At 45.2% G+C, this 25185-nt stretch overlaps 2 protein-coding genes across 16 annotated transcripts in view; one reads left to right on the forward strand and one right to left on the reverse strand.

The window, feature by feature from the left end:
- The window catches only part of LOC139568526 (myosin-10), a 91172-nt gene extending 84499 nt beyond the window's left edge, over positions 1–6673 (forward strand). For 12 of the 15 annotated variants that reach the window (XM_071390407.1, XM_071390410.1, XM_071390408.1 and 9 more), the window contains 3 exons: positions 1477–1585; positions 3251–3423; positions 3645–6673. In XM_071390407.1, coding sequence (XP_071246508.1) covers positions 1477–1585; positions 3251–3423; positions 3645–3795 — 433 coding nt within the window. In that variant the 3' untranslated portion in view covers positions 3796–6673. The remainder of the gene's footprint in view (positions 1–1476; positions 1586–3250; positions 3424–3644) is intronic. The other 3 variants (XR_011673625.1, XR_011673626.1, XR_011673624.1) reach the window with 3 other exon arrangements.
- A 1832-nt stretch (positions 6674–8505) lies between these two features.
- LOC139568529 (ubinuclein-2-like) lies at positions 8506–25017 on the reverse strand. Its single transcript, XM_071390422.1, has 16 exons — positions 24433–25017; positions 21926–22081; positions 21595–21705; positions 21138–21272; positions 20771–20874; positions 19548–20085; positions 19002–19072; positions 18466–18702; positions 17676–17789; positions 17274–17471; positions 13724–13766; positions 12753–13591; positions 12105–12711; positions 11670–11856; positions 10884–10952; positions 8506–10544 (listed from the first exon to the last, which is right to left on the reverse strand). Exons 1-16 carry the CDS (start codon positions 24733–24735, stop codon positions 10498–10500), a joined length of 3759 nt encoding a protein of 1252 aa, XP_071246523.1. The 5' UTR covers positions 24736–25017; the 3' UTR covers positions 8506–10497.
- Between the last annotated feature and the right edge of the window lie 168 nt (positions 25018–25185).

A 25185-nucleotide genomic window follows, 5' to 3' on the forward strand; every position in this document is an offset into this window, starting at 1 on the left:
CAATTACAGCCTTGCAGACCTTTGGCATTCCAGTTGTCAATTTGTTTCCTGAAGCACCTCCCACAAGTTGGATTGGCTTGATGGGCACTTCTTACGTACCATACGGTCAAGCTGCCCCCCGGTTGAGATCCGGTGACTGTGCTCTGCCACTCCATTATAGACAGAATACCAGGTGACTGCTTCTTCCCTAAATAGTTATTGCATTGTTTGGACCTGTGCTTTGGGTCACTGTCCTATTGGAAATTGTCTCCAATTACGTACCGTCCACAGGGTATAGCATGGCGTTGCAAAATGGAGTGACAGCCTTCCTTCTTCAAGATCCCTTTTACCCTGTACAAATCTCCCACTTTACCACCAACAAAGCACACCCAGATCATCACATTGCCTCCACCATGCTTGACAGATGGCGTCAAGCACTCCTCCAGCATCTTACATTTTTTTCTGCATCTCACGAATGTTCTTTGTGATCCGAACACCTCAAACTTAGATTCGTCTGTCCATAACACTTTTTTCCAGTCATCCTCTGTCCAGTGTCTGTGTTCTTTTTCCCATCTTAATCTTTTATTTTTATTGGCCAGTCTGAGATAGGGCTTTTTCTTTGCAACTCTGCCTAGAAGGCCAGCATCCTGGAGTCGCCTCTTCACTGTTGACGTTGAGACTGGTGTTTTGCGGGTACTATTTAATGAAGCTGCCAGTTGAGGACTTGTGAGTCGTCTGTTTCTCAAACTAGACACTCTAATGTACTTGTCCTCTTGCTCAGTTGTGCATGGGGGCCTCCCACTCCTCTTTCTATTCTGGTTCGAGCCAGTTTGCGCTGTTCTGTGAAGGGAGTAGTACACAGCGTTGTATGAGATCTTCAGTTTCTTGGCAATGTCTCACATGGAATAGCCTTCATTTCTCAGAACAAGAATAGACTGACGAGTTTCAGAAAAAATGTATTTGTTTCTGGCCATTTTGAGCCTGTAATCGAACCCACAAATACTGATGCTCCAGACACTCAACTAGTCTAAAGAAGGCCAGTTTTATTGCTTCTTCAATCAGAACAACAGCTTTCAGCTGTGCTAACATAATTGCAAAAGGGTTTTCTAATGATCAATTAGCCTTTTAAAATTAGCTCACACAATGTGCCATTGGAACACAAGAGTGATGGTTGCTGATAATGGGTCTCTGTACGCCTATGTAGATATTCAATTAAAAATCTGCCGTTTCCATCTACAATGTTCATGTTGTAAATTACTAATGTGTACACTGTATTTCTGATCAATTTGATGTTATTTAATGGACAAAAAATTTGCTTTTCTTTCAAAAACAAGGAATTGTCTAAGTGACCCCAAACCTTTGAATGGTAGTGTATGAGGTTGCCTAATGTGGAGTATTTTACTGCATCCTGATGCAAATGTATGTCCCCATCAGATATGAGTCAGTCAGGGTGACACTATTTACACACTTTCCCGTTATCACTCTTTTTCCTCCCAGGGAGAGGGCAGCAGCCAATAAGATCGTCCGACGCACAGAGAAGAAGCTGAAAGAGGTGGTGATTCAGGTGGAGGACGAGCGTCGCCATGCCGACCAGTACAAGGAGCAGGTGAGTGGTCGTTTTGGGTCCACAGTGAGCTTGAAACAGTCTGTCCTGACATTTAGAAAGGGTGAGTAAAAGGCCATGGATGCCAGGTTAGCTACTAATTCACTATAATCAGTGTCTCTGTGTCATCTGTGCTGATGCTCTCTCTCTCTCTCTCCTATTCCCACCCACGCTCTTCTGTAGCTTTGGTTCTCTCTCTCTCCTATTCCCACCCACGCTCTTCTGTAGCTTTGGTTCTCTCTCTCTCTCCTATTCCCACCCACGCTCTTCTGTAGCTTTGGTTCTCTCTCTCTCTCCTATTCCCACCCACGCTCTTCTGTAGCTTTGGTTCTCTCTCTCTCTCCTATTTCCACCCACGCTCTTCTGTAGCTTTGGTTCTCTCTCTCTCTCCTATTCCCACCCACGCTCTTCTGTAGCTTTGGTTCTCTCTCTCTCTCCTATTCCCACCCACGCTCTTCTGTAGCTTTGGTTCTCTGTCTCTCTCCTATTCCCACCCTCGCTCTTCTGTAGCTTTGGTTCTCTGTCTCTCTCCTATTCCCACCCTCTTTCTTCTGTAGCTTTGGTTCTCTCTCTCTCCTATTCCCACCCACGCTGTTCTGTAGCTTTGGTTCTCTCTCTCCTATTCCCACCCATGCTCTTCTGTAGCTTTGGTTCTCTGTCTCCTATTCCCACCAACGCTCTTCTGTTGCTTTGGTTCTCTCTCTCTCCTATTCCCACCCACACTCTTCAGTAGCTTTGTTCTCTCTCGCTCTCTCTCTCCCATTCCCACCCATGCTCTTCTGTAGCTTTGGTTCTCTGTCTCTCTCTCCTATTCCCACCCACGCCCTTCTGTAGCTTTGGTTCTCTCTCTCCTATTCCCACCCATGCTCTTCTGTAGCTTTGGTTCTCTGTCTCTCTCTCCTATTCCCACCCACGCTCTTCTGTAGCTTTGGTTCTCTCTCTCTCCTATTCCCACCCACACTCTTCAGTAGCTTTGGTTCTCTCTCTCTCTCTCTCTCTCTCTCTCTCTCTCTCTCTCTCTCTCTCTCTCTCTCTCTCTCCCATTCCCACCCATGCTCTTCTGTAGCTTTGGTTCTCTCTCTCTCTCTCTCTCTCTCATTCCCACCCATGCTCTTCAGTAGCTTTGGTTCTCTCTCTCTCTCTCTCTCTCTCTCATTCCCACCCATGCTCTTCAGTAGCTTTGGTTCTCTCTCTCTCTCTCTCCTATTCCCACCCATGCTCTTCAGTAGCTTTGGTTCTCTCTCTCTCTCTCATTCCCACCCATGCTCTTCAGTAGCTTTGGTTCTCTCTCTCTCCCTCTCTCCTATTCCCACCCATGCTCTTCAGTAGCTTTGGTTCTCTCTCTCTCTCTCCTATTCCCACCCACGCTCTTCAGTAGCTTTGGTTCTCTCTCTCTCTCTCCTATTCCCACCCACGCTCTTCAGTAGCTTTGGTTCTCTCTCTCAATTCTTCTGTCTGTCCCAAACTTTCATTTCCATCCTTGTTTTTCCAATTTCTATCCCACCTTTTGTCCATCTCCCCCCTCTTCTCCATATCTCCCCTTCTCCATATATCTCTCTCTCTCTCTCTTTCTCTCTCTCTTTGTGTTTTAATCTTGAATTGGCCCATGAATTTGCTATGTAAATACGTTGAATTGTGCCAATAAAATTCAAATTCTCCCCCCGTCAGATGGAGAAGGCCAACTCTCGTATGAAGCAGCTGAAGCGTCAGCTGGAGGAGGCTGAGGAGGAGGCTACCAGGGCCAACGCCTCCCGTAGGAAACTACAGAGGGAGCTGGACGACGCCACCGAGGCCAGCGAGGGCCTGACCCGCGAGGTCAACACACTCAAGAACCGCCTCAGGTACAGCCTCTCATAACACTCTGTATATACACTTCACGTAGTTATTTATGCCTATCGGCGTTCCCTCTGCCAGTTTCTTTAAAACAAAGAAGAATACATTCATTGTTATCATTTCCCGTACATGTTCATCAACACTCCTATAGATGCAACAGGACACCCACACTGTCATAGATCTGTGGGTGTGATAAATGACCATGTATGTATTTGCCTTTTCTCCTCAGGCGTGGAGGCCCCATCAGCTTCTCGTCTAGCCGTTCAGGCCGCAGCCGGCAGCTCCAGATCGACGGAACCTCCGTGGACAATTCTGACGACGACGCCGACAGCCGCGCCAGTGACCACAACGACACGCAAGCCTCCAACCAGACCGAATAGACGCCTCCTGCTAATCCTACCAACCCTATCGATTAGCCAGCCTGGCAGCATGGTGACTACAACACCTCAGCCTCTCCATCTGTCCCTGTCCACGAGTCAACAGCAGGGAGAACCAGGGTCCTGTTCATTAGGCACCAAAACAGAAGAAAACAGTCCGAAACAGGGAGGGACTACCTGGATTTGTCCAATAAGAACCGCTCGTTTTCATTTTCCGTTGAAAGACGCTTTCAAACGTTTTGCTACGGTGTGTTCTAATGAATACGACCTAGACCACCCCACCCCTCCCAGAAATGCTCCCTCCCTGGGGATGACAAAGCAATTACTCCCACTTGAGCGGCTTACTCTGCCTTACTGTAACGTTACTCTAACAATATTCCTACTCTACTTTGGCTAGCTGCTCGGCCCGGCGAGTGTCCCAACGATCTTAATATAGTCCTCCCTAGGCGTGGAATTATGTGCTTAAATTAATATGTAAACTTATGTCCAAGTGATTTTTACTTATGAACTATGCGTGTGTGCACATGTGAGTATGTAAGGTATGTGTATGCCCCTGAATGCCAAACTGCAATGAAAGGAGCAAAACTAGGAAACGTTCACTTTTGTCATCCTCCTCCCACATTAAACAAAACATTGTCTTGTAATACAAGTGTGTCACCAAATGTAAAGCCATCATCTCTCCCCTGGCTTAAAGCAGGCCTAACAAAACTCTGTCCTCTCCGATGATAGTCCTATTCAACAATAGGTCAGACTGCCTCCGCTTCCCTCATTGCATGAGTCTCTTCCTAATGTACAGACTATTGTTCCGCTTCTAAACACTACAATGAAACAAGATGGTGGATTCACACAGTCTGACCTGTTCTGGGAGAAAAACATTGAATGGAAAGAAAGTTTTAACTGTGAAAAGCTTTTCTCCACTTGCCACAGCATCTCGTCACAACACTTTAAAAACAATTGGTAACTGACTTCTTATAGGAATCGCATAGGTCATGATTGACGGTTTTTGTTGTTTTGTATTTTGACCAATTGTAACACTATTTTTCCTGTTGTTCAGGAAGAAGGGTTGAAGGCAGTGAAGTGTGGTATGCTTAGATAGATGGTCGCTGGCGTACGTGTCACAGAGAATCGCTGGAAACTGCACAATGAGTGTTCATATGCCCCTGTAACTGGAGCCAGGAAACCCCAAGCTTCTCTCATGAGTGGTCACATGATGTACAATACAGCCCCTTAGTCCAACACTAATGTTGAGAGCTTCGATTGAACGTGTAGTTTGACTAGCTAAAGCCTACCGCTCAGAGCAAGGGAGACTGCCATCTCACTGTGTTTGTGCCATGGTTTGGTAGCAAAGTAGGACCCCCAACTCTCTATTATAATACGCTGACACACCAACTACCAAGCACTTAGTATTCCTAGATATAACAGCCTTCTACTGGGGATAGCATCTCAAAGCTCTAAAACTATTAAGCCACTCTTAACGTCCCAGAATGTCCATATCCATCAGCGCTCTCTATTCTTCCTTTGGCATCTCTGTTCAGTATTAAAAGATGGTAATATATGGAAACTGCCACTTTCATTTGACTTTTACTCCAATGTTAGCTCAGCTGTAATGACATGTTTCTTTAAAGTGCCTTAGACACTAGATAAGAGCATTAGTGGGTAATGCACGGTGAGCACCTGTATTAAAAAGAAAGACGTGTAGGTGAGCACCTGTATTAAAAAGAAAGACGTGTAGGTGAGCACCTGTATTAAAAAGAAAGACGTGTAGGTGAGCACCTGTATTAAAAAGAAAGACGTGTAGGTGAGCACCTGTATTAAAAAGAAAGACGTGTAGGTGAGCACCTGTATTAAAAAGAAAGACGTGTAGGTGTGCACCTGTATTAAAAAGAAAGACGTGTAGGTGAGCACCTGTATTAAAAAGAAAGACGTGTAGGTGTGCACCTGTATTAAAAAGAAAGACGTGTAGGTGAGCACCTGTATTAAACAGAAAGATGTGTAGGTGTGCACCTGTATTAAACAGAAAGATGTGTAGGTGAGCACCTGTATTAAAAAGAAAGACGTGTAGGTGAGCACCTGTATTAAAAAGAAAGACGTGTAGGTGAGCACCTGTATTAAACAGAAAGATGTGTAGGTGTGCACCTGTATTAAAAAGAAAGACGTGTAGGTGTGCACCTGTATTAAAAAGAAAGACGTGTAGGTGAGCACCTGTATTAAACAGAAAGATGTGTAGGTGTGCACCTGTATTAAACAGAAAGATGTGTAGGTGAGCACCTGTATTAAAAAGAAAGACGTGTAGGTGAGCACCTGTATTAAAAAGAAAGACGTGTAGGTGAGCACCTGTATTAAACAGAAAGATGTGTAGGTGTGCACCTGTATTAAACAGAAAGATGTGTAGGTGAGCACCTGTATTAAACAGAAAGATGTGTAGGTGTGCTGTACGTGTTACATAAAAACCTAACGAGGCAAACCTGGTGAACGGTAAACAAACACTTTTTCTTCTTCTTTGTCTTGTGTATTTTTGCTGTGTGTCATATCATACCCAGTGTGCACCTCCTCTCCCGTTCATATACCTGTAGCAATGTCTCCATAGGTAGTGTGTGTGTGGGTCAGAAATCAGTGTTACTATTAACTGTGTGAGATGTGGAGCCTTCTGCTCCCCCTTCAAGAGCAGAATGTGATTTCATTTGGTTAAAAGCTTTAACATCCATGATGTAGTTTTACTTGTATTATTATTATTATTCTCAGACTGGCTGTTGACGACCAGGCTTTCATTACAACTGCAAATACCCCCCCCCCCATTTTATTTCTTGTATGCCTCCTGTATTTCTAGACTACAGTGATTTTTTTGTAGAAAGAAAATAAAGCATATTCATTGTAGAAATAATATGATTCCAGTTTGTCCTGAGCGGAGGAGCCCCTAGAGACTTTCAATTCAGTCATGCATGTTTCTCTCTTCAAATCGGAGAGCACAGAGGGTAGCTATGCCTGAAGGGCCTGGACAGATATGATGGGTTGTTTAGGGAAGTGGTCTAAATTCAGTAAGGGGTTGGGAAAAGTTAGAAAACAAAAGCTACTCTGTGATTTGAACCAGGGATCTGCTGCAGATGGCAACCCAAATGTTATTCTCTCCACCAGCTGGGGGTATGGGACATCATTGGCGTAGCCAGAAACTTGTCAGGTGGGCCTGCATCAAATTGGGTAGCTAACTTCCTGAAATTTTGTCATCGGGCAGAGGAAAATGTGCTGTTGTATAGCTCATCTCATGCTATTGTACACATTTTGCCATGAGCCTGAGAGAAAATGTTGCATTTTAAAGTGGATTACAGCTAAAATATAGGTGTTGACTGATAAAGGTACTGGATTATGAGTTGTCTTGTTTGCTAACTGAACAAATGAAATAGGCAGTAGCATGGTGATTATAGCCATAGAAGCACAGTGGCAAATGGCTCAATGCAGTTATATTCATGGATTATTGGGGGTGTGGCTTTCAGTTAGTTCTTTTTTGGCAACCCATCCTGTGAGAGTGAATCTAAATCCAGGTACTCTGTTCTGTTATATTTAATCAAATCTGACTAACCCAATGCACTGCTTGCTATGAATTATATCTGTTGGTGTTGGCATATTTAGGTAAAAAGACAATGTCCTGTTTGGAACATTTGACAAGAGCAGATTTCTTTTGTTGTTGCTCAATCTGAGTGGGTGTCCTGGGCAGGTGAGCAGAAGGGCTCTACCACATGGCTTTCACCTGTCCAGTCATTTCTAATCAGTTACTTCAAGGGAGGAACAAAGGATGCACTTTTTAAAGAATCCAAACCGGGCCAAGAACGGAAAACTCCAGAGCCTTCCACAAAGCTAGGGCCTGTTGTTACCTGAGAAACACCAGCATGGGTGAGAAAGGTCAAAGAGCAACACGTGTAATGATGTATTTTGACAGTGAGGGCTCGATTCGATCCGTTGAAGATCCGGGATATAGCGCGATTGAGGTTTAAAGGCAATGTCTCCGCATTTGCAGGAGACTGCATTCACAGTGAACGCTGCTGACGTCCACTCAATAGGAAATTACCTTTAAATTTCAACCGCATTGTGGCACGGATCTTCAGCCTTATGGATTGAATCGAGCCCTGACCTTTCCAGAGTACAGAAAGTGAACACGAATGTTGACATCATTGAGGGACTGTACAAAACATGGACTTAGGACAAATGTATAAAAAAACAATATTGCCACGTCTTAAGGCTCCCGAGTGCCACGTCGTTTCACTTGTGGCTCCCGAATGGCGCAGCAGTCTTAAGGCACTGCATCTCAGTGCAAGAGGTGTCACTACAGTCCCTGGTTCGAATCCAGGCTGTATCACATCAGGCCGTGATTGGGAGTCCCATAGGGCGGTGCACAATTGGTCCAGCGTCGTCCGGGTTTGGCCATCATTGTAAATAAGAATTTGTTCTTAACTGACTTGCCTAGTTGAATTAAGGTTAAATAAATAAAAATAAAGAGGCTCTATTCAATCTGAATCCCTGAAGCGTTACAGTTTGCGTGCTAGAAATGTTAAGGTAAATTCCATTTGATCTGACAATCGGAAATGACCTTTAAGGCAGGAACATTGTGTTTAAAATCCGATATACAAATTGAATAGAGCCCTAGAACAGGAAGTGTTCTTTTGAAAGACAGCTTTCAAAAGGACGGAAGAAAGGGAGCACAAAGAAATGACTCAGGCCCTATTGAAAACCAACTGTATTTTATTCCATAAATCGACACACAAAAATAATCTACAAAAGAGACCGAATTAAGTAACCAGTTACCATGAAATGTAATCTTTACCCGCCCCAAAAGCACAAAAGCTTTAAAATGTCACCTCCTGCTCCAGTCACAGAAAGAAACAACTTCTCCCCATGATATCCTGACAGACCACAGACGGACAACACTCATGGGTACATTTCAAAGAGAATGTTGATAGGAACACACGCACACTGACCAAAGCACCCCATCTATATGCTAGGAAACTCATCTTTGGCGCCATCCTTGGTGCAGTTGGTCGACATTCATACTGACATTGGAAGGAGGGATGAAGGATGATTAGAGATGGACAGAGGCAAGAAAGCCAGAAGTCCCTCCCCTCTGACCTTCTCCCACAACGGGTTTTGAGAAGACTAGGAGAGAGGAAGTGAGGAGTATGCTATTGAGATCTTCCCAGATATAGGAAGAGAGTAAGGAAGAACAATTTCTAGAGGTATTCAGCAGGTGAGAAGGGAGAGTTCTTTAGATGGGAAAAAGGACTCAGACGTACGTACACACAAACATTCGCAACTCCCAGAAATACATTGACAGCTGAGTAAGAGGTTGAAAGCCAAGCGACGACTTGCACTTTTGCATTGAAGCATTTATAGTCCTGCATAGTTCTTTAATGAAACTTACAAACTAAGGCGTTTTGTCATATTGAGTTGAGTGTTTGAGTTGATAGTTTTTTTTTTACAAAGTAATTAATTACAATTAAAAAAAAAAAAGTTCAAGTAAGCTACAATCTCGCATCTTTGTCCCCTCTCTCACCCTCCAAGAGGAGTCTAGCTTTTACAGTTCAAGTTTTTTCTCCAGAAAAGGTCCAGTGTGATTTTACAGCACCAAAGACACGCTGAACAAGAGAGGGGAATACTCACTCTCTCACACAACAGAGAAAAGGGGATATGCAATTCGCACACTCACACAGCACAGACTGACCTGGAAAGAAAATACAATTTATAATAATATATGTAGGTTGTGTACGTACACACACACACACACACAATCTCACTGGGCACACTCATACCTCTAAATATTTTTTTTTATCCCTGTGTAAATTACAAATAATTTATCCATTTTTATATTAGCTATACTACCTTAACAGTCAGTTGTGGGGAGCAGAGGCGACTTTAAAACAATCTATGGACACACCATCTCACATCGGAGACAAGTTAACAACTACCTTCCTCAGACAGTCAAGACAACGACCAAAAAATAAATGTATACTCAAATCTGCTTTAGACGAGAAAAAATAAAAACAGACTTAAATTCTAATTAAATTACTTCGCTAACAGCGTGCTCCCTCTCCTGGGTGGTTTTCATTACGGAACGGACACACTGGTGGCGTTTGCAGGTCGAGAGTACTTTGCACCTCTGAACAGAGTGCCAGCCATAATTTGCAAACTGATTCTACATGTAGAATCGAGGGAAAATGTCAACAATCAGACCCTCACCGGTGGGGTGGTCCGTAAAACAGACCGCGCCGAACAAACGGCAAATAGATCGACATTCGCTGCGGTATGTGCGCTCCGTTGGTGCACAACATAGCAAAACTCTTTTTAAACGAAAACCAGTGTTCAGGCAGTACTTCCTTGTTTCTGTATTTGTTTTTCTACGTTTGGAGCCTAATGAATACGACCCTGTCCTCATTCCACAGTGATAAAGGTCGGTCATGTAAACATGTTGACAAGAAAAAAATGTAAGGGAAAGAAATTCATTATCATTCACCCCAGGTCCATTTTATACCCAGTAATCATAAAAATACAGTTAAATTAAATTCATAAATCGTCATGGTGAGGGGTAATTGATTCTTCAGGTCCATATTGAGGGAAGAAGGCTCCTCCCCCCTGTATTATTACATCATTGTGTCCATCTGTCCAATCAAAGTGATCCTAGTGGACGTCTCGATGTCACTCTCTGTCCTCCGTCTCTATTGGTCAGTGGGACTTCCTCTTCATGTCGCCACCCTGGCTTTGGTTCGCATCTGAGGTGGGGGGGGTTAAAATAATTTGTTACATCATGTGTAAATGACATGATGCAGAAAAAAACTGAACACCTAACACACAGGGAGGAGATGCTTCATCGACAGACAAGACACGTGCTTCTAGTGTTAGCCTAGTCATGCAGTAACACAGGCATGCAGATCACCGCTAACATTGAAGCAGGCAGACAGGTTGGGAAAGAAGAGCTTACAGCCAAACAGTGAGTGAGCGATATCAACATGACGCAGGGAATGACAACAACACAAATGGAGGAAGGGAAGAGGAGGAGGGAGGTAAGGGAGGAGGGGGAGAAGTACTGGAGGAGGAGGTGTGAAGTTTACCTGAGAAAGCAAGCTGCAAGTGAGGAGGTAGAGCAGCCTGTGACCCTGACTGGAGACTCTTATACAGATCTGAGGAGAGATGGAGGGAGGGGTGGACAGACAAGAGGAAGAAAGAGTGAGGAGGTTAAAAAAAAAGGGAAGCATGGAGAGGGGGAAGGGGTTGAGGAGAATAAAGGTGAGAAAAGGAACATTAAAAGATGAAAGTAGAATTTGAGTAAAACATCAAATCAGAAAGTGAGGGCAGATAAAAGGGAGGATGGATGGATGGACGGAGGGGGAGAAGGAGTGAGGGATTGGATGAGAAAACGAGACAGGCAGGGCAAGAGGGTTACAGTGAGAAACTTTTAGCATAGGCACATTAGAGCTGATTATATTTCAGTATGGATCCACAGCACGCACACGCACACACACTGCACACCACAACACTGACCATGAGTAACACAAACTAAGACTAGATGAATCTCAAGGGACCACAAACAAATCTAACTGCGGCTTCATTTATTTTGCCATCTTAATAAACACTGATTTTCTTTGTCATTTGATCAAATTCATCCGATAAAATGTCATACTAATGAAGTAGTAAATTCTTTAAAGACCTTTACCACATCATGATGTACAGTACAGACTTTTTCAGTGGAATTAAGAGCCCTAGAAGTTCTACTGAACCGTAGCGAACAGAGAGAACAAATGCTTTATTTTTGCTCCTATACATTTGCATGCCCGGTGCTTTGAAAGATCAGTCTTGTGGAGCCACTGCCAGTTGGGCACCGGTTGCCAATTACTCACCCATTAAGTCGCTCTGTGAGAGGCTGTATCCTGAGTTGGTGCCCGTGCCCAGGCCGCTGACCCCCGGGGCACCAGGAGGAGTGAAGTTGAGCAGCGATGGGAACTGGAAGGGCAGTGAGACGGGCACTAGCCCCCCCAGCATCCCAAAGCCAAGTGGCCCGCCCAGGAGGGGACTGCCAGCTGACACCTAGGAGGAAGGGGGAGGGAGAAAGAGAAAGAGAGAAGGGATCAGGTGACTCAACTTGGTGACATAAAGTGCCTGACACAATCTCTTCCTTTCTCTTCTGTTCTGTTCTGACGACGTGGCCAAGCCTTTGCAGAACATACTCAAAACACAAGCGAGAAAAATGCAGTCAATATGTAAGAGGTGCTTCTCTTGATCCTGTTTTTCACACTTCTTGGCACTTTCTGGTCGCATGTGATTGGCTGACTCACCTGCGTCAGGTGTGAGGTGACGGAGGGTGTGGCCATGGTTGCCGTGGGCACCCGACTGCCTACAGCCTTGGCTCTGCCCATGGCCCTCTGTCTCTGTCCATGACTGGTCGAGACCGTGCCGGAGGGGGAGGGGCTGTTGTCCGGGCGACTGGTGACGGGCGACATGCGCATGGGGCTGCTGTTGGAGCTGGCGCTGCTAACGCTACTACTGCTAATGACACACGGAGCCTTCTGGCTCCCTGCGAAGCTATAAGTGCCCTGGCCCGGCTTCACCTGACCCCCACCTTGGACACTAAATGGGGGGCGGAAGCCAGCAGTCTTGGGGGACTGGTACTGGAGAGGGCTGGAGATCATTTGAGAGTGAGAGAGGAGGTTGGAAGAGGAGGAAGAAGGGGAGGAGATGGGAGGAGGGGTGGGGGCAGGGGGGCGGGGGGTGAGCTTGATGATGGGGGAGGAGTTGTTGCTGTGGGAGGACTTGGTGAGAGTTGCCTGCATGGGGGTGATGAAGTTGGACTGGTGGTGGGGCTTGGATTTGCCCTGGTGGTGGGAGGGGGACGGGGAGGGTGAAGAGCCCACCGTGGAGGTGAGGTAGGAGGGTTGCTGGGGGCTCGCTGAGGGCTCTTGGAGTTGAGCTGCTGGGGGTGTGAGTGGGAGTTGGTGGCACGGGACTGAGGGGAGGAGGAGGGCATGTTGCTCATCATGACACTGCCGTTACTGCTGCTGTTGGCTTTGACACTGCTCTTCCCTAGTTCTGGTATTGCCACCCCCATGCCCAGGGAGACCTTCTGATGGGGGGGCAGGAGCGGAGAGGCTGTGGGAGGGGGCCGCTGCTTGGTGGGCGGGGAGGGGGACGATGGTGGGTGGAGCTTACTCCCTCCAGTCATGCCCCCATGCCTGTGAATGGCGGTCGCCATGCTGACATTGTGTCTCTGAGTCTGTCCCATAGAGCCTGCCCCTTTCATCACGCCGTACACTCCGTCGGCGCCACGAGACACCAACGTGGCCCCCGCGAGCTGCATGCGAGCCGACGACACCGTGGAAGTGGAGGGAGAGGTAGATAGCGTGGTCTTAATGTTGGCCATCGATGGCATCGTCACCATCGTCGACAAGTTGGCGTTTATCTTGGAAAGAGAATGTGAGGTGAGTAGGGAAGACGAGGGGGAGTAGTGAGGGGTGATGGAGGGGGGGGAGGTGTTGGGGATCTGGAGAGGTGGGGGGGAGAGGGGGGAGGTGAGGGTGAGGTCAGTGACGCTGCCGTGGGGACCCAGGCCCTTGGCGGCTTGGCTGAGGAAGGCGAGGGCGTGGGAGACGGAATCCAGGGAGGGGGCGCGGAGGTCCTCGTCCAGCGAGTCGGACAGGCAGATGGGCTCCGAGGGGGACGAGGAGGTCCGGCGGGCCTGGATGACGGAGGGGGTGGAGGGGACGTGGGGGAGAGAAGGGGTGGTGGCGGTGGGGAGATTGGGCCTCTGCTGGATCCATTGGCCCTCCTGGAATACAGGGAAAGGACAAAGGTTAGCATTAGCCCCGCATCAGAACACATGGCACCGCAAGTAATACCAAATAACCATCTTGTAGAAAAGGTTACAAACGTCAATTGAGAGTGAAGAGATGTCACTGACCTTTGCTTTAGCCCTGGGGGTGGGGACCATCCTTTTCTTGACCCTGGACAGAGAAACCAATGGTGTGTTAAGTTAACATCCGCACAGGAATGCTAATCCATCTGTCAATCAATCATCTGTTTCTTCAGATATACTGTACATCTTCTATCCATATAGTCTATACATCCCATCACATACTCTGTGTGTGTGTGTATATATACTAGTTAGGATCGAGGGAAAGATGAATGGAGCAAAGAGATCCTTGATGAAAACATGTGTGTGTGTGTATATATATATATATATATATATATAATATATACACGTGTATATATACACACACACACACATATATAAATAATACACACACACACAGAAAGTATTCAGACCCCTTGACTTTTTCCCCATTTTGTTACATTACAGCCTTCATTCTAAAATGTATTTAATCGTTTTTTCCCCTCATCAATCTAAACAGGTAAACGGAAATAACATTTACATAAGTATTCAGATCCTTTACTCAGGACTTTGTTGAAGCACCTTTGGTAGTGATTACAGCCTCTAGTCTTCTTGGGTATGACACTAGAAGCTTGGCACACCTGTATTTGGGAAGTTTCTCCCATTCTTCTCTGCAGATCCTGTTGGAAGGTGAACCTTCGCCCCAGTCTGAGATCCTGAGCGCTCTGTAGCATGTTTTCATCAAGGATCTCTTTGCTCCGTTCATCTTTCCCTCGATCCCGACTAGTCTCCCAGTTCCCGATGCTTAAATATATCCCCAGAGCATGATGCTGCCACCACCATTCTTCACAGTAGGGATGGTGCCAGGTTTCCTCCAGACGTGACGCTTGGCATTCAGACCAAAGAGTTCAATCTTGGTTTCATCAGACCAGAGAATCTTGTTTCTCAAGGTCAGAGTCCTTTAGGTGCCTTTTGGCAAACTCCAAGCGGGCTGTCATGTGACTTTTACTGAGGCGTGGCTTCTGTCTGGCCACTAACATAAAGGCCTGATTGGTGGAGTGCTGCAGAGATGGTTGTCCTTCTGGAAGGTTCTCCCATCTCCATAGAGGAACTCTGGAGCTTTGTCAGTGTGACCATCGGGTTCTTGGTCACCTCCCTGACCAAGGTCCTTCTCCCCTGATTGCTCTGTTTGGTCGGGCGGCCAGCTCTAGGAAGAATCTTGGTGGTTCCAAATTTCTTCCATGTAAGAATGATGGAGGCCACTGTGTTCTTGGGACCTTCAATGCTGCAGACATTTTTTGGTACACTCTACCAGATCTGTGCCTCGACACAATCCTGTCTCGGAGCACTAAGGACAATTCCTTTGACCTCAACGCTTGGTTTTTGCTCCGTCAACTGTGCCTTTCCAAATCATGTCCAATCAATTGAATTGACCACAGGTGGACTCCAACCAAGTTGTAGAAACATCTCAAGGATGATCAATAGAAACAGGATGCACCTGAGCTCAATTTCGAGTCTCATAGCAAAGGGTCTGAATACTTATGTAAATAAGGTATTTATGTTTTTCTATTTTGAATACATTTGCAAAAGACTCAAAAAAAACTGTTTTTGCTTTGTCATTATGAGGTATTGTGTGTAGATTGATGAGGAAAAAATTGTATTTCATCAATTTTAGAATACAGCTGTAGCGTATACAAAATGTGGAAAAAGTCCGAAGGCACTGTATATTTATACTCCGGACTCCGACATTGCTCGTCCTAATATTTCTAAATCCCATTATTTTACTTTTCATATTTGTGTGTATTGTTGTGCATTGTTAGATATTGCTGCACTGTTGGAGCTAGGAACACAAGCATTTCGCTACACCCGCAATAAAGTTTGCGAGATATACAGTGGGGAGAACAAGTATTTGATACACTGCCGATTTTGCAGGTTTTCCTACTTACAAAGCATGTAGAGGTCTGTAATTTTTATCATAGGTACACTTCAACTGTGAGAGACGGAATCTAAAACAAAAATCCAGAAAATCACATTGTATGATTTTTAAGTAATTAATTTGCATTTTATTGCATGACATAAGTATTTGATACATCAGAAAAGCAGAACTTAATATTTGGTACAGAAACCTTTGTTTGCAATTACAGAGATCATACGTTTCCTGTAGTTCTTGACCAGGTTTGCACACACTGCAGCAGGGATTTTGGCCCACTCCTCCATACAGACCTTCTCCAGATCCTTCAGGTTTCGGGGCTGTCGCTGGGCAATACGGACTTTCAGCTCCCTCCAAAGATATTCTATTGGGTTCAGGTCTGGAGACTGGCTAGGCCACTCCAAGACCTTGAGATGCTTCTTACAGAGCCACTCCTTAGTTGCCCTGGCTGTGTGTTTCGGGTCGTTGTCTTGCTGGAAGACCCAGCCACGACCCATCTTCAATGCTCTTACTGAGGGAAGGAGGTTGTTGGCCAAGATCTCGCGATACATGGCCCCATCCATCCTCCCCTCAATACGGTGCAGTCGTCCTGTCCCCTTTGCAGAAAAGCATCCCCAAAGAATGATGTTTCCACCTCCATGCTTCACGGTTGGGATGGTGTTCTTAGAGTTGTACTCATCCTTCTTCTTCCTCCAAACACGGCGAGTGGAGTTTAGACCAAAAAGCTCTATTTTTGTCTCATCAGACCACATGACCTTCTCCCATTCCTCCTCTGGATCATCCAGATGGTCATTGGCAAACTTCAGACGGGCCTGGACATGCGCTGGCTTGAGCAGGGGGACCTTGCGTGCGCTGCAGGATTTTAATCCATGACGGCATAGTGTGTTACTAATGGTTTTCTTTGAGACTGTGGTCCCAGCTCTCTTCAGGTCATTGACCATGTCCTGCCGTGTAGTTCTGGGCTGATCCCTCACCTTCCTCATGATCATTGATGCCCCACGAGGTGAGATCTTGCATGGAGCCCCAGACCGAGGGTGATTGACCGTCAACTTCAACTTCTTCCATTTTCTAATAATTGCGCCAACAGTTGTTGCCTTCTCACCAAGCTGCTTGCCTATTGTCCTGTAGCCCATCCCAGCCTTGTGCAGGTCTACAATTTTATCCCTGATGTCCTTACACAGCTCTCTGGTCTTGGCCATTGTGGAGAGGTTGGAGTCTGTTTGATTGAGTGTGTGGACAGGTGTCTTTTATACAGGTAACGAGTTCAAACAGGTGCAGTTAATACAGGTAATGAGTGGAGAACAGGAGGGCTTCTTAAAGAAAAACTAACAGGTCTGTGAGAGCCGGAATTCTTACTGGTTGGTAGGTGATCAAATACTTATGTCATGCAATAAAATGCAAATAATTTCCTTAAAAATCATACAATGTGATTTCCTGGATTTTTGTTTTAGATTCCGTCTCTCACAGTTGAAGTGTACCTATGATAAAAATTACAGACCTCTACATGCTTTGTAAGTAGGAAAACCTGCAAAATCGGCAGTGTATCAAATACTTGTTCTCCCCACTGTATAAATGGAACTAATACAATTAGATTTGATCTGTCAATCAGGCATATATACAATAAAAGGTATAATTGCCATTTTAAAGCCAACTTATTTATAAGGTCCAACTATAGCTGAGATAACTTACATGTTGACAGTGAGGTGACTGTGTACACCACGGCTCTCCTTGAACAGCATCCTGGCCTGCATCCAGCCCTTGGGCCACAGTGGTTTGACCTCGTTCTCCATGAAGGCCTTGAGGTAATCCTCCACGGAGAGAGAGCACTGAGACGACTCCAGTTCATAGGAGCTCAACTTCACACGCACCAGGTTACACAGCAGCGACCTACACACACAGAGAGAGAGAGAGAAATGAAGAAAGCTTACTAATCTATTATCTTTTCAAATCAACCACTTCCTGTATGACTTTGCTCGAGAATTTCACTTTAGTGTCTAGGCCGGATTACTATAAAAGCACTTTGTGACAACTGCTGATGTGAAAATGTCTTTATAAATAAGATTTGATTGAGGGCAGTGGATGGGCCGTCACCTGAGCTTGTCGTCCCAGACAAACTTCTTCCGTGGGCCCATCATCCTCTTCCCCGGCTTCCCCTCGTCTTCCTCCTCTGATCCGTTCTTCTCTCCCTCTCCAGGCTGCTGCCTGCTAGGAACCAACACACACACCTCAGTACCAACATGTTCTAACAACCTCAATATATACCCGCAGAGGCAGAGACGCATATAAATAAAAGCAGTGATGAACACAGGCAGAGTAGGGCACTAAAAATAACCAAACACCCATTATGGATAAGCGATATAGCATTACAGTATATCAGGGGTACTCAACTACTATTTAAGACGGTCCGGTCATACAAATTTCCTAGGTGGCAAAGGTCAGGATGGATTTTGTAATTTAGTAACAAACCCCCACCCAACAACCCCAAACTGTTCAAACTGTTCACATCCTTCTTGTTGTTTGAGAGAAAATGTTGCCATTTTAAAGCTAATTTCCTGCAATTCTACACATTTTGCCATATGATACCTGAGTGAATTGCTCAACAAAATTAATGGGGGCCCACTGGGGGTCGAGGCCCCTGAGCGTACCCATCTACCTAACATGGGCTATTTGATCAACAGGACATTTCTGACAGGTACTAAATCGAAATAGCTCTCTGTCAGGGAATGTCAAACTGCCCAATGCAACATCAAATGTAGGAAAATGTCAAATGTAAAGTCGGGACTCGCGGTCCGTATTGACCCCGTTCTGGGTCCGCATCCGGACCACGGTCCGCCTGTTGAGTATGGCTGCAGTACACTATGGAGTATTGTAATCTTCTTACTTGGCAGCCTTAACCATGCAGTCCATGTTGTATCGTTGGATCTGCTCGGGCATCACACTGCACACAGCCAGCTTCAGCTTCAACAGGGGCGTACGCAGACGGTCATCCTGGATGTTGAGGCTAAGCTTCTTGAGGCGTTTGAGAAGGGCCTCTTTATTGCAGGGCACAAAGGCCTCCAGGTGAGAATACACCTCCCCGCGTAGCCCCATCGGCTGCTCCTGCACCTGCAGCTCAATACTGGGGGAGGAGAGAGTGGAGGGAAGGGAGAGGAGCAACAAGAGGGAATTAACAGGAGTGAGAGAAAGGGGGGATGGAGAGAGAAAGATGGTAAGCAAGGAAAGGGGATAAAGAAGAGACGACAAAGAATAAAACCATTTGCGTGCGAGAGAAAAAGATGTTGGGAGAAATGTACAACAGAGTGGGGGTGAAAAAGACAGGAAAAGAGATGAACAATCGACTCCAATATCAGCATTATGACACATTCAGGGTGGAGACGGAGAGAGATGTACAATGTGTCAAAAGAATGACTAACTCACTCCAGTAGGATGTTATTCATATCCAGGGTGAAGAATTTCTTCCTTCCCTCTTGATCAAACTGACGAGAGGCCTGTGAAGAAAAGAGGTTGGTGAGCATACTGTCTTCCATGGAAAGACGCGCAAAAGCAAAAAGGAGCCTTCCGTGTCAGTTTCAAAATGGCTGCATCGTCATCTTGACAGTTTTCGCTCATCCTTGATTTGTCACTCTCTCTTTCTTCTCTCTCCCTTTTGGCCACCAGTTGTCTGTTGCTAGTCTACCTTTCTTTCATGCGTTTTGCTCTCATCCGCTCTTCCTTTCTGCTCTGCTTTTCTCTAACCTCTCCTCGCATTTTTACCACCCTGTCAAGAAATGCATTACAAATCTTCCAAGAACTGACACTATTTTAAGTGATATCATCATGGTTTAAGAAAATGGCTGCCCCACATTTCAACTGTACAAAATTCCAGGAAGTTACTCAACAATTAAATCAAGGGATGATCACATAAACATTAAATGAACAAATCAATCTATGATAAACTGGAAAAGCCCCATCAGTGCGACTCACCGCCCGCAGGTCCTCGATGCGCTTGATGAGGGGGGCGGGCAGGCCGTCAGGGAGCGGAGGTGGGTGTAGGAGACCCCCTGCAACCCCCAGCCCCCTCCCTAACCCGCCCCCACTCGGCTTCGGCCCTGAAACTCCAATTCCCATCAGGCCATTCTCTCTCCCGGGCGTGGCCACATGCGGATTAGCCGAGCTGTCCAGAAGGCTGAAGTCCAGGTCACCCAGAAGATCCTGAAGCTCCTTCTCATTTGCCGAGCCCAGCAGTGACATCATGGCGGGGTCCGCGGTGAGCTCGGCCAACGAGACGTCGTTGTTAGCCGCGTTAGCGTGCAGGTGGGAGTTAGCCAGCAGGTGGTTGGCTCGCGGGGCGTTGGCCACGGAGCTACCCATGCCGGAGTGGGGCGCGGTGGGGTTCATCTTCCTCATCTCCTGCTTCTCCCGGGTGAAGCGGCGCAACATGGCTGCCAAGCACAAGGAGTCCTTCATCAGCTTCTTCCTCTTCTTCTTCTCTGGCCGGTGGATGTTCATCAGAGACGACACTCTGGATCAGAAAGACAAGAGAGAGGGGTGAAGAGGGGAAAGAGAGCGGGAAGAGAGGAGAGGGTGAGAGAAGGAAGAAAGAGGAAGGAGAGAGAAAATAGTGAGGCAAGTTACGATGTGTAATCTCGAAGACAAGAAACCTATAAGCAAGGCCATGTCTTTTCAATATGATACAAGGGAAACAACAGTCTCATAATATCTGCTGGTCTATTTCTGGGAATAGGATTATTTATGGCAGCGGAGTGACCAGCCTATCAGAGCGTAGCTAATGTAGCCTTTGTTAAGGACACTTGGCCTGTCACACAAGCCCACGGGCCATTCAGAGAGAGCATCACAGTGTATCATGTCATAGTCAGACGTATCTGTACATGGGTAGGAATGAACAAAGATATATGTATATGATGAATTCGTCTATTGTATTCTATGCTGATACATTTCAATTTCAGTGCACATTTGGTAGGGTTTGACACGGGGAGGTATTTTGAGACATTTTTGAGGAATGGTTCGTGAAACATGCTCAGTTCTATTTGAGAAATATGCATAGAACAACAATGGACGATTTGTTCTTACAGCAAGAACAAAATAATCAGAATTATTCAGCAACCATTCTATCTCAAATTGTAATTTGTGAAGGTACAGACAGGCACAAGAAGCGATGTATCCATCCCACTATCCTATCATCTCACCCTGGTTTGGGCACTCTGTTCTTCCGGGGTTTCTTCTCCTCCAAATTGTTTCCTTCTTTCCTCCTTCGTCTCTTGATCACTTGCTCCTCGCCATCCTTCAGCTCCTGCTAACACCGGAAGGCACAGAGAAAATTCATGAAAAACCAAAACAACCAGTTGGATAAACACAAATAAAGCATCAGGGATGGGGTCAATTATTCTAGTCAATTCAGGAAGTAAACAAAAATGAACTGATTTTCTCATTGATTTTGAAAATAATTCGAATTTCTGTTTACTTCCTGAATTGACATCATTGAAATGGAATTGACACCAACTGACTAATATAGTGTAATTTCACTGTATACAATACTTCATGCCAGTATCCCACCCTTACTCTGGGTTTGACATCCTTGCCCCCTTCCTCTCCCTCTGACTCGGAAGCAGCTCTGAACTGCAGCGTGCCCGTGTTGATGTAGAACCCTCCCAGCTTGGTAGTCAGGGAGGCCGGGACCAGCTCATCATACTGTCACACAAAACAAAATGGCAGCCGTTACATTCAGAACATAGATGCAGAACAGAGTAACTTCAATGAGAGTCTGACAACAACAACAAAAACAGGTCACTGTGGTGAATGTAGGTTAGTGTTTATGGGATGAGGTTGATTGGTTGTGCGAATTGGTGCTGTGGTTGATTGACAGTCTTAAGCACGCTCCAAACAGGAAGCGAAAGTCGAGAGCGGAGTTCGCCAGAACAGAGCAGATTCCTATTTTCTCCGCCTATAATACAGCCTAACATGCCTTCTCCACATGAAGGGGTGTAAAAGGTTAAAAAAAAGGGATACTTACAGCCTCTGAGTTGTCAATAAAAGGGTCGGTCTCGTCGTAGCCGAAGCCTATGTCAATCAGATCCTGCATTCTATCCTTCCTCTTCTTCTTTCCTGCTGCATTCGCATTGCCCTGTGTCACAGAGGATACATATTTTCACATGTACATACTGTATAACCAGTAGTCATAAAACGAGAAAAAAATGGCTTATAACCAGATATAATAGGTTTATAAACTAGTACAACTAGCTATTAACCAGATAAAAAAAAGTCTAAATAATCTTAAAACTAGTATCTTACAAGTGGAGTTATTAGAGCACAAAGTTTTACCATGGCTCAAAAAAATAACGTACATATTTGTTCTCAAACTTCTTGGCCAGGGCCTCCACCTGCAGTCGTTCTCTATCGTCATCGTTGAAAGGGTCGCTAGGGTCAAGGGCAGGAGGCAGGATAAAAAGAGTTGGAGTCTGAGTTGGGGCTGGGGCTGGAGGAGGAGTGTTCTTTTTTGCCTAGAAAGCGGGGGAATGGGTGAGGAAAAGTGTAACTACTGGAACAGAAATGGACTTACCCACAATAAACAAACAAAGAACAAATAATATTGTGTTGTTATTGTACCGGATGTAAATCACATTGTCATGCAATCATATTGCCCAAATAGCATTGGTGAAGAAGCATTTGTATTTAGATTTACAGCTGGTTTATAAAGTTGTAGTGTTACTTGTAATTATAAGTTTGAGAACAATGTATTATATATTCAGTGGAGTTTAAACACTTGATCGATGTATATATCATAGAAGAGTGAAATTGTTTTTAGGCCAGCTGTTTTTAGTCAAGATGTTTGTGTTTTTAATGTAATATGTAATTGTTGTACTGTATGTGTGTTTATAGTTTGATGATATTACTAGTTTATCTAGCGTGTCCTGCGTTGCATATAATCAATGCGGTGCCTGTTAATTTCTCATTGAATTACAGCCTACTTCGACAAACGGGTGATGATTTAACAAGCGCATTTGCGAAGCAAGCACTGGCTTTGCACCAACGTACCTAACCATAAACATCAATGCCTTTCTTTAAAAACAATACACAAGTATATATTTTTTAAACCTGCATATTTAATTAATATTGCCTGCTAACATGAATTTCTTATAACTAGGCAAATTGTGTCACTTCTCTTGTGTTCCGTGCAAGCAGTCAGGGTATATGCAGCCGTTTGGGCCGCCTGGCTCATTGCGAACTGTGTGAAGTCCATTTATTCCTAACAAAGGCCGTAATTCATTTGCCAGAATTGTACATAATTATGACATAACATTGAAGGTTGTACAATGTAACAGCAATATTTAGACTTAGGGATGCCATCCGTTAGATAAAATACGGAATGGTTCCGTATTTCACAGTAAGAATAAACGTTTTGTTTTCGAAATGATAGTTCCTGGATTCGACCATTTTAATGACCAAAGGCTCGTATTTCTGTGTGTTATTATGTTATAATTAAGTCTATGATTTGATAGGAGTCTGACAGAGCGATGGTAGGCACCAGCAGGCTCGTAAGCATTCATTCAAACAGCACTTTCGTGCGTTAGCCAGCTGCTCTTCGCAATGCCACAAGCATTGCGCTGTTTATGACTTCAAGCCTATCAACTCCCGAGATTAGGCTGGTGTAACCGATGTGAAATGGCTAGCTAGTTAGCGGGGTGCGTGCTAATAGCGTTTCAAATGTCACTCGCTCTGAGACTTGGAGTAGTTGTTCCCCTTGCTCTGCATGGGTAACGCTGCTTCGAGGGTGGCTGTTGTCGATGTGTTCCTGGTTCGAGCCCAGGTAGGAGCGAGGAGAGGGACTGAAGCTATACTGTTACACTGGCAATACTAAAGTGCCTATAAGAACATCCAATAGTCAAAGGTATATGAAATACAAATGGTATAGAGAGAAATAGTCCTATAATAACTACAACCTAAAACTTATTTTGAGCCGTGGGAATATTGAAGACTCATGTTAAAAGGAACCACCAGCTTTCATATGTTCTCATGTTCTGAGCAAGGAACTTAAACGTTAGCTTTTTTACATGGCACATATTGTACTTTTACTTTCTTCTCCAACACTTAGTTTTTGCATTATTTAAACCAAATTGAACATGTTTAATTATTTATTTGAGGCTAGATTGATTTTAATGATGTATTATATTAAGTTAAAATAAGTGTTCATTCAGTATTGTTGTAATTGTCATTATTACAAAATATATATAATATCGACCGATTAATCGGTATCGGCTTTTTTGGTCATCCAATAATCGGTATCGGCGTTGAAAAATCATAATCGGTCGACCTCTAGTCTGTACACACCACTGAGTGTCTTGATAACATAACACCGATGTTTGCATAACTCCCTGTAGGATACATCCTGGTACTTCCAAACCTACTCCATCTATTCAGCACTGACTGGTCTTCTATATGTCACCCATAGGAGGCTAAACTCAACTGTACTGGGGCACATCTACGTGCCATATTATTGGCTGTATGACTGGTGTAAACTAACAAGAGAGTTGGCAAGTTATCAAGAATTGGAAACAGGTAGCGCCAGACAACCTTTATCACTCCATGTGCATAAGGAGTGCCTACAACTGTAATCTTGATGTGCCGTTCTTGAGTACCAAGTGATTTGAGTGAACGGCTTAATGAATGGTTGAGTTAGGGTCTTTTGTGTGTCCATGACTGGTAATTTCCTCCCACCGACCACACTAGTCCGTGGAAAGACAAGATACACCCACGTTCATATCCTATCTTTTAACAAGTCCCCACTAACCAAGTTAATAAAATCAACTGGTGTTGATCCATGTCTTTCTTGACCAAACAGAAGGAGTCATACCTGGATGTTTTGGATGAGTTCGCTGTAGTTAAACTCGGCCGACGATTGATCGCTGGGCTCGGACAGAGATAGGTTCAACCGCACGGTAATCCGTTTTCCTTCAGCGTTGTCCTTGTCACTACTAGTTTTGCCGAAAAGCCCACCGCCACCATCTGCCCCGGACGCTTTCGTTTCGACCTCACCATCCGCATCCAAGTCGATGTCGGCCTCGTCATCCTCCAACCGGCGTTTCCTAGTCTCCGTGGCTGATCCCGCAGCGAAGGCCGAGAGGGTGACAAATTGTACTTTTCTCGGTTCGGCCATTTGGATGTGCTGCCTGTCTGAACCTCGCTTCGGACAGACAGCGACAGCGCGAGCTACTTCGCGAAACTACTTCAAATTTGCGAATTGAAGGGGTTTGCGCGAAAATGCAATGGCTATTTAGTGGCTAATAAGATGTAAGGGGGTCAGCCGCACCATTCGAATTGAATTTCAGGGGATGAGATGGTCGGGGAAAAGTTGTTTTTTCGGTAGCTACTTGCATCCTCAATTGCTATGGGATCGAGACATTCAAGGTGGCCATCTTGGATTTCAGGAGTAAATAAAATATCCGAGAGGTCACTGGGCCTGCGCGCACAGACAAAACGGAAGTCGCGTGAGCGAGGGGGGGTTATCATAGCCAATCACTGCATTTGCCCCCATTTTAATCCCGCCCCTATCACAAAAGGCGATAATAAGAACATCTGAAGAAGATGGCACTAGTATTATGACCTT

Source organism: Salvelinus alpinus, chromosome 2 (genome assembly GCF_045679555.1).
Source record: "Salvelinus alpinus chromosome 2, SLU_Salpinus.1, whole genome shotgun sequence".
Taxonomy (NCBI): Eukaryota; Metazoa; Chordata; class Actinopteri; order Salmoniformes; family Salmonidae; genus Salvelinus; species Salvelinus alpinus.

Bases quoted from the DNA above. Each gene is read 5' to 3' on its own strand.
- LOC139568529 (XM_071390422.1), bottom strand. From the start codon at position 24,735: ATGGCCGAACCGAGAAAAGTACAATTTGTCACCCTCTCGGCCTTCGCT. The intron at 21,273-21,594 runs GTAAGTATCCCT...TTTGTGTGACAG, and splicing joins TTATTGACAACTCAGAGGCT to TATGATGAGCTGGTCCCGGC. The intron at 18,703-19,001 runs GTGAGTTAGTCA...CTCCTCCCCCAG, and splicing joins ATGAATAACATCCTACTGGA to TATTGAGCTGCAGGTGCAGG.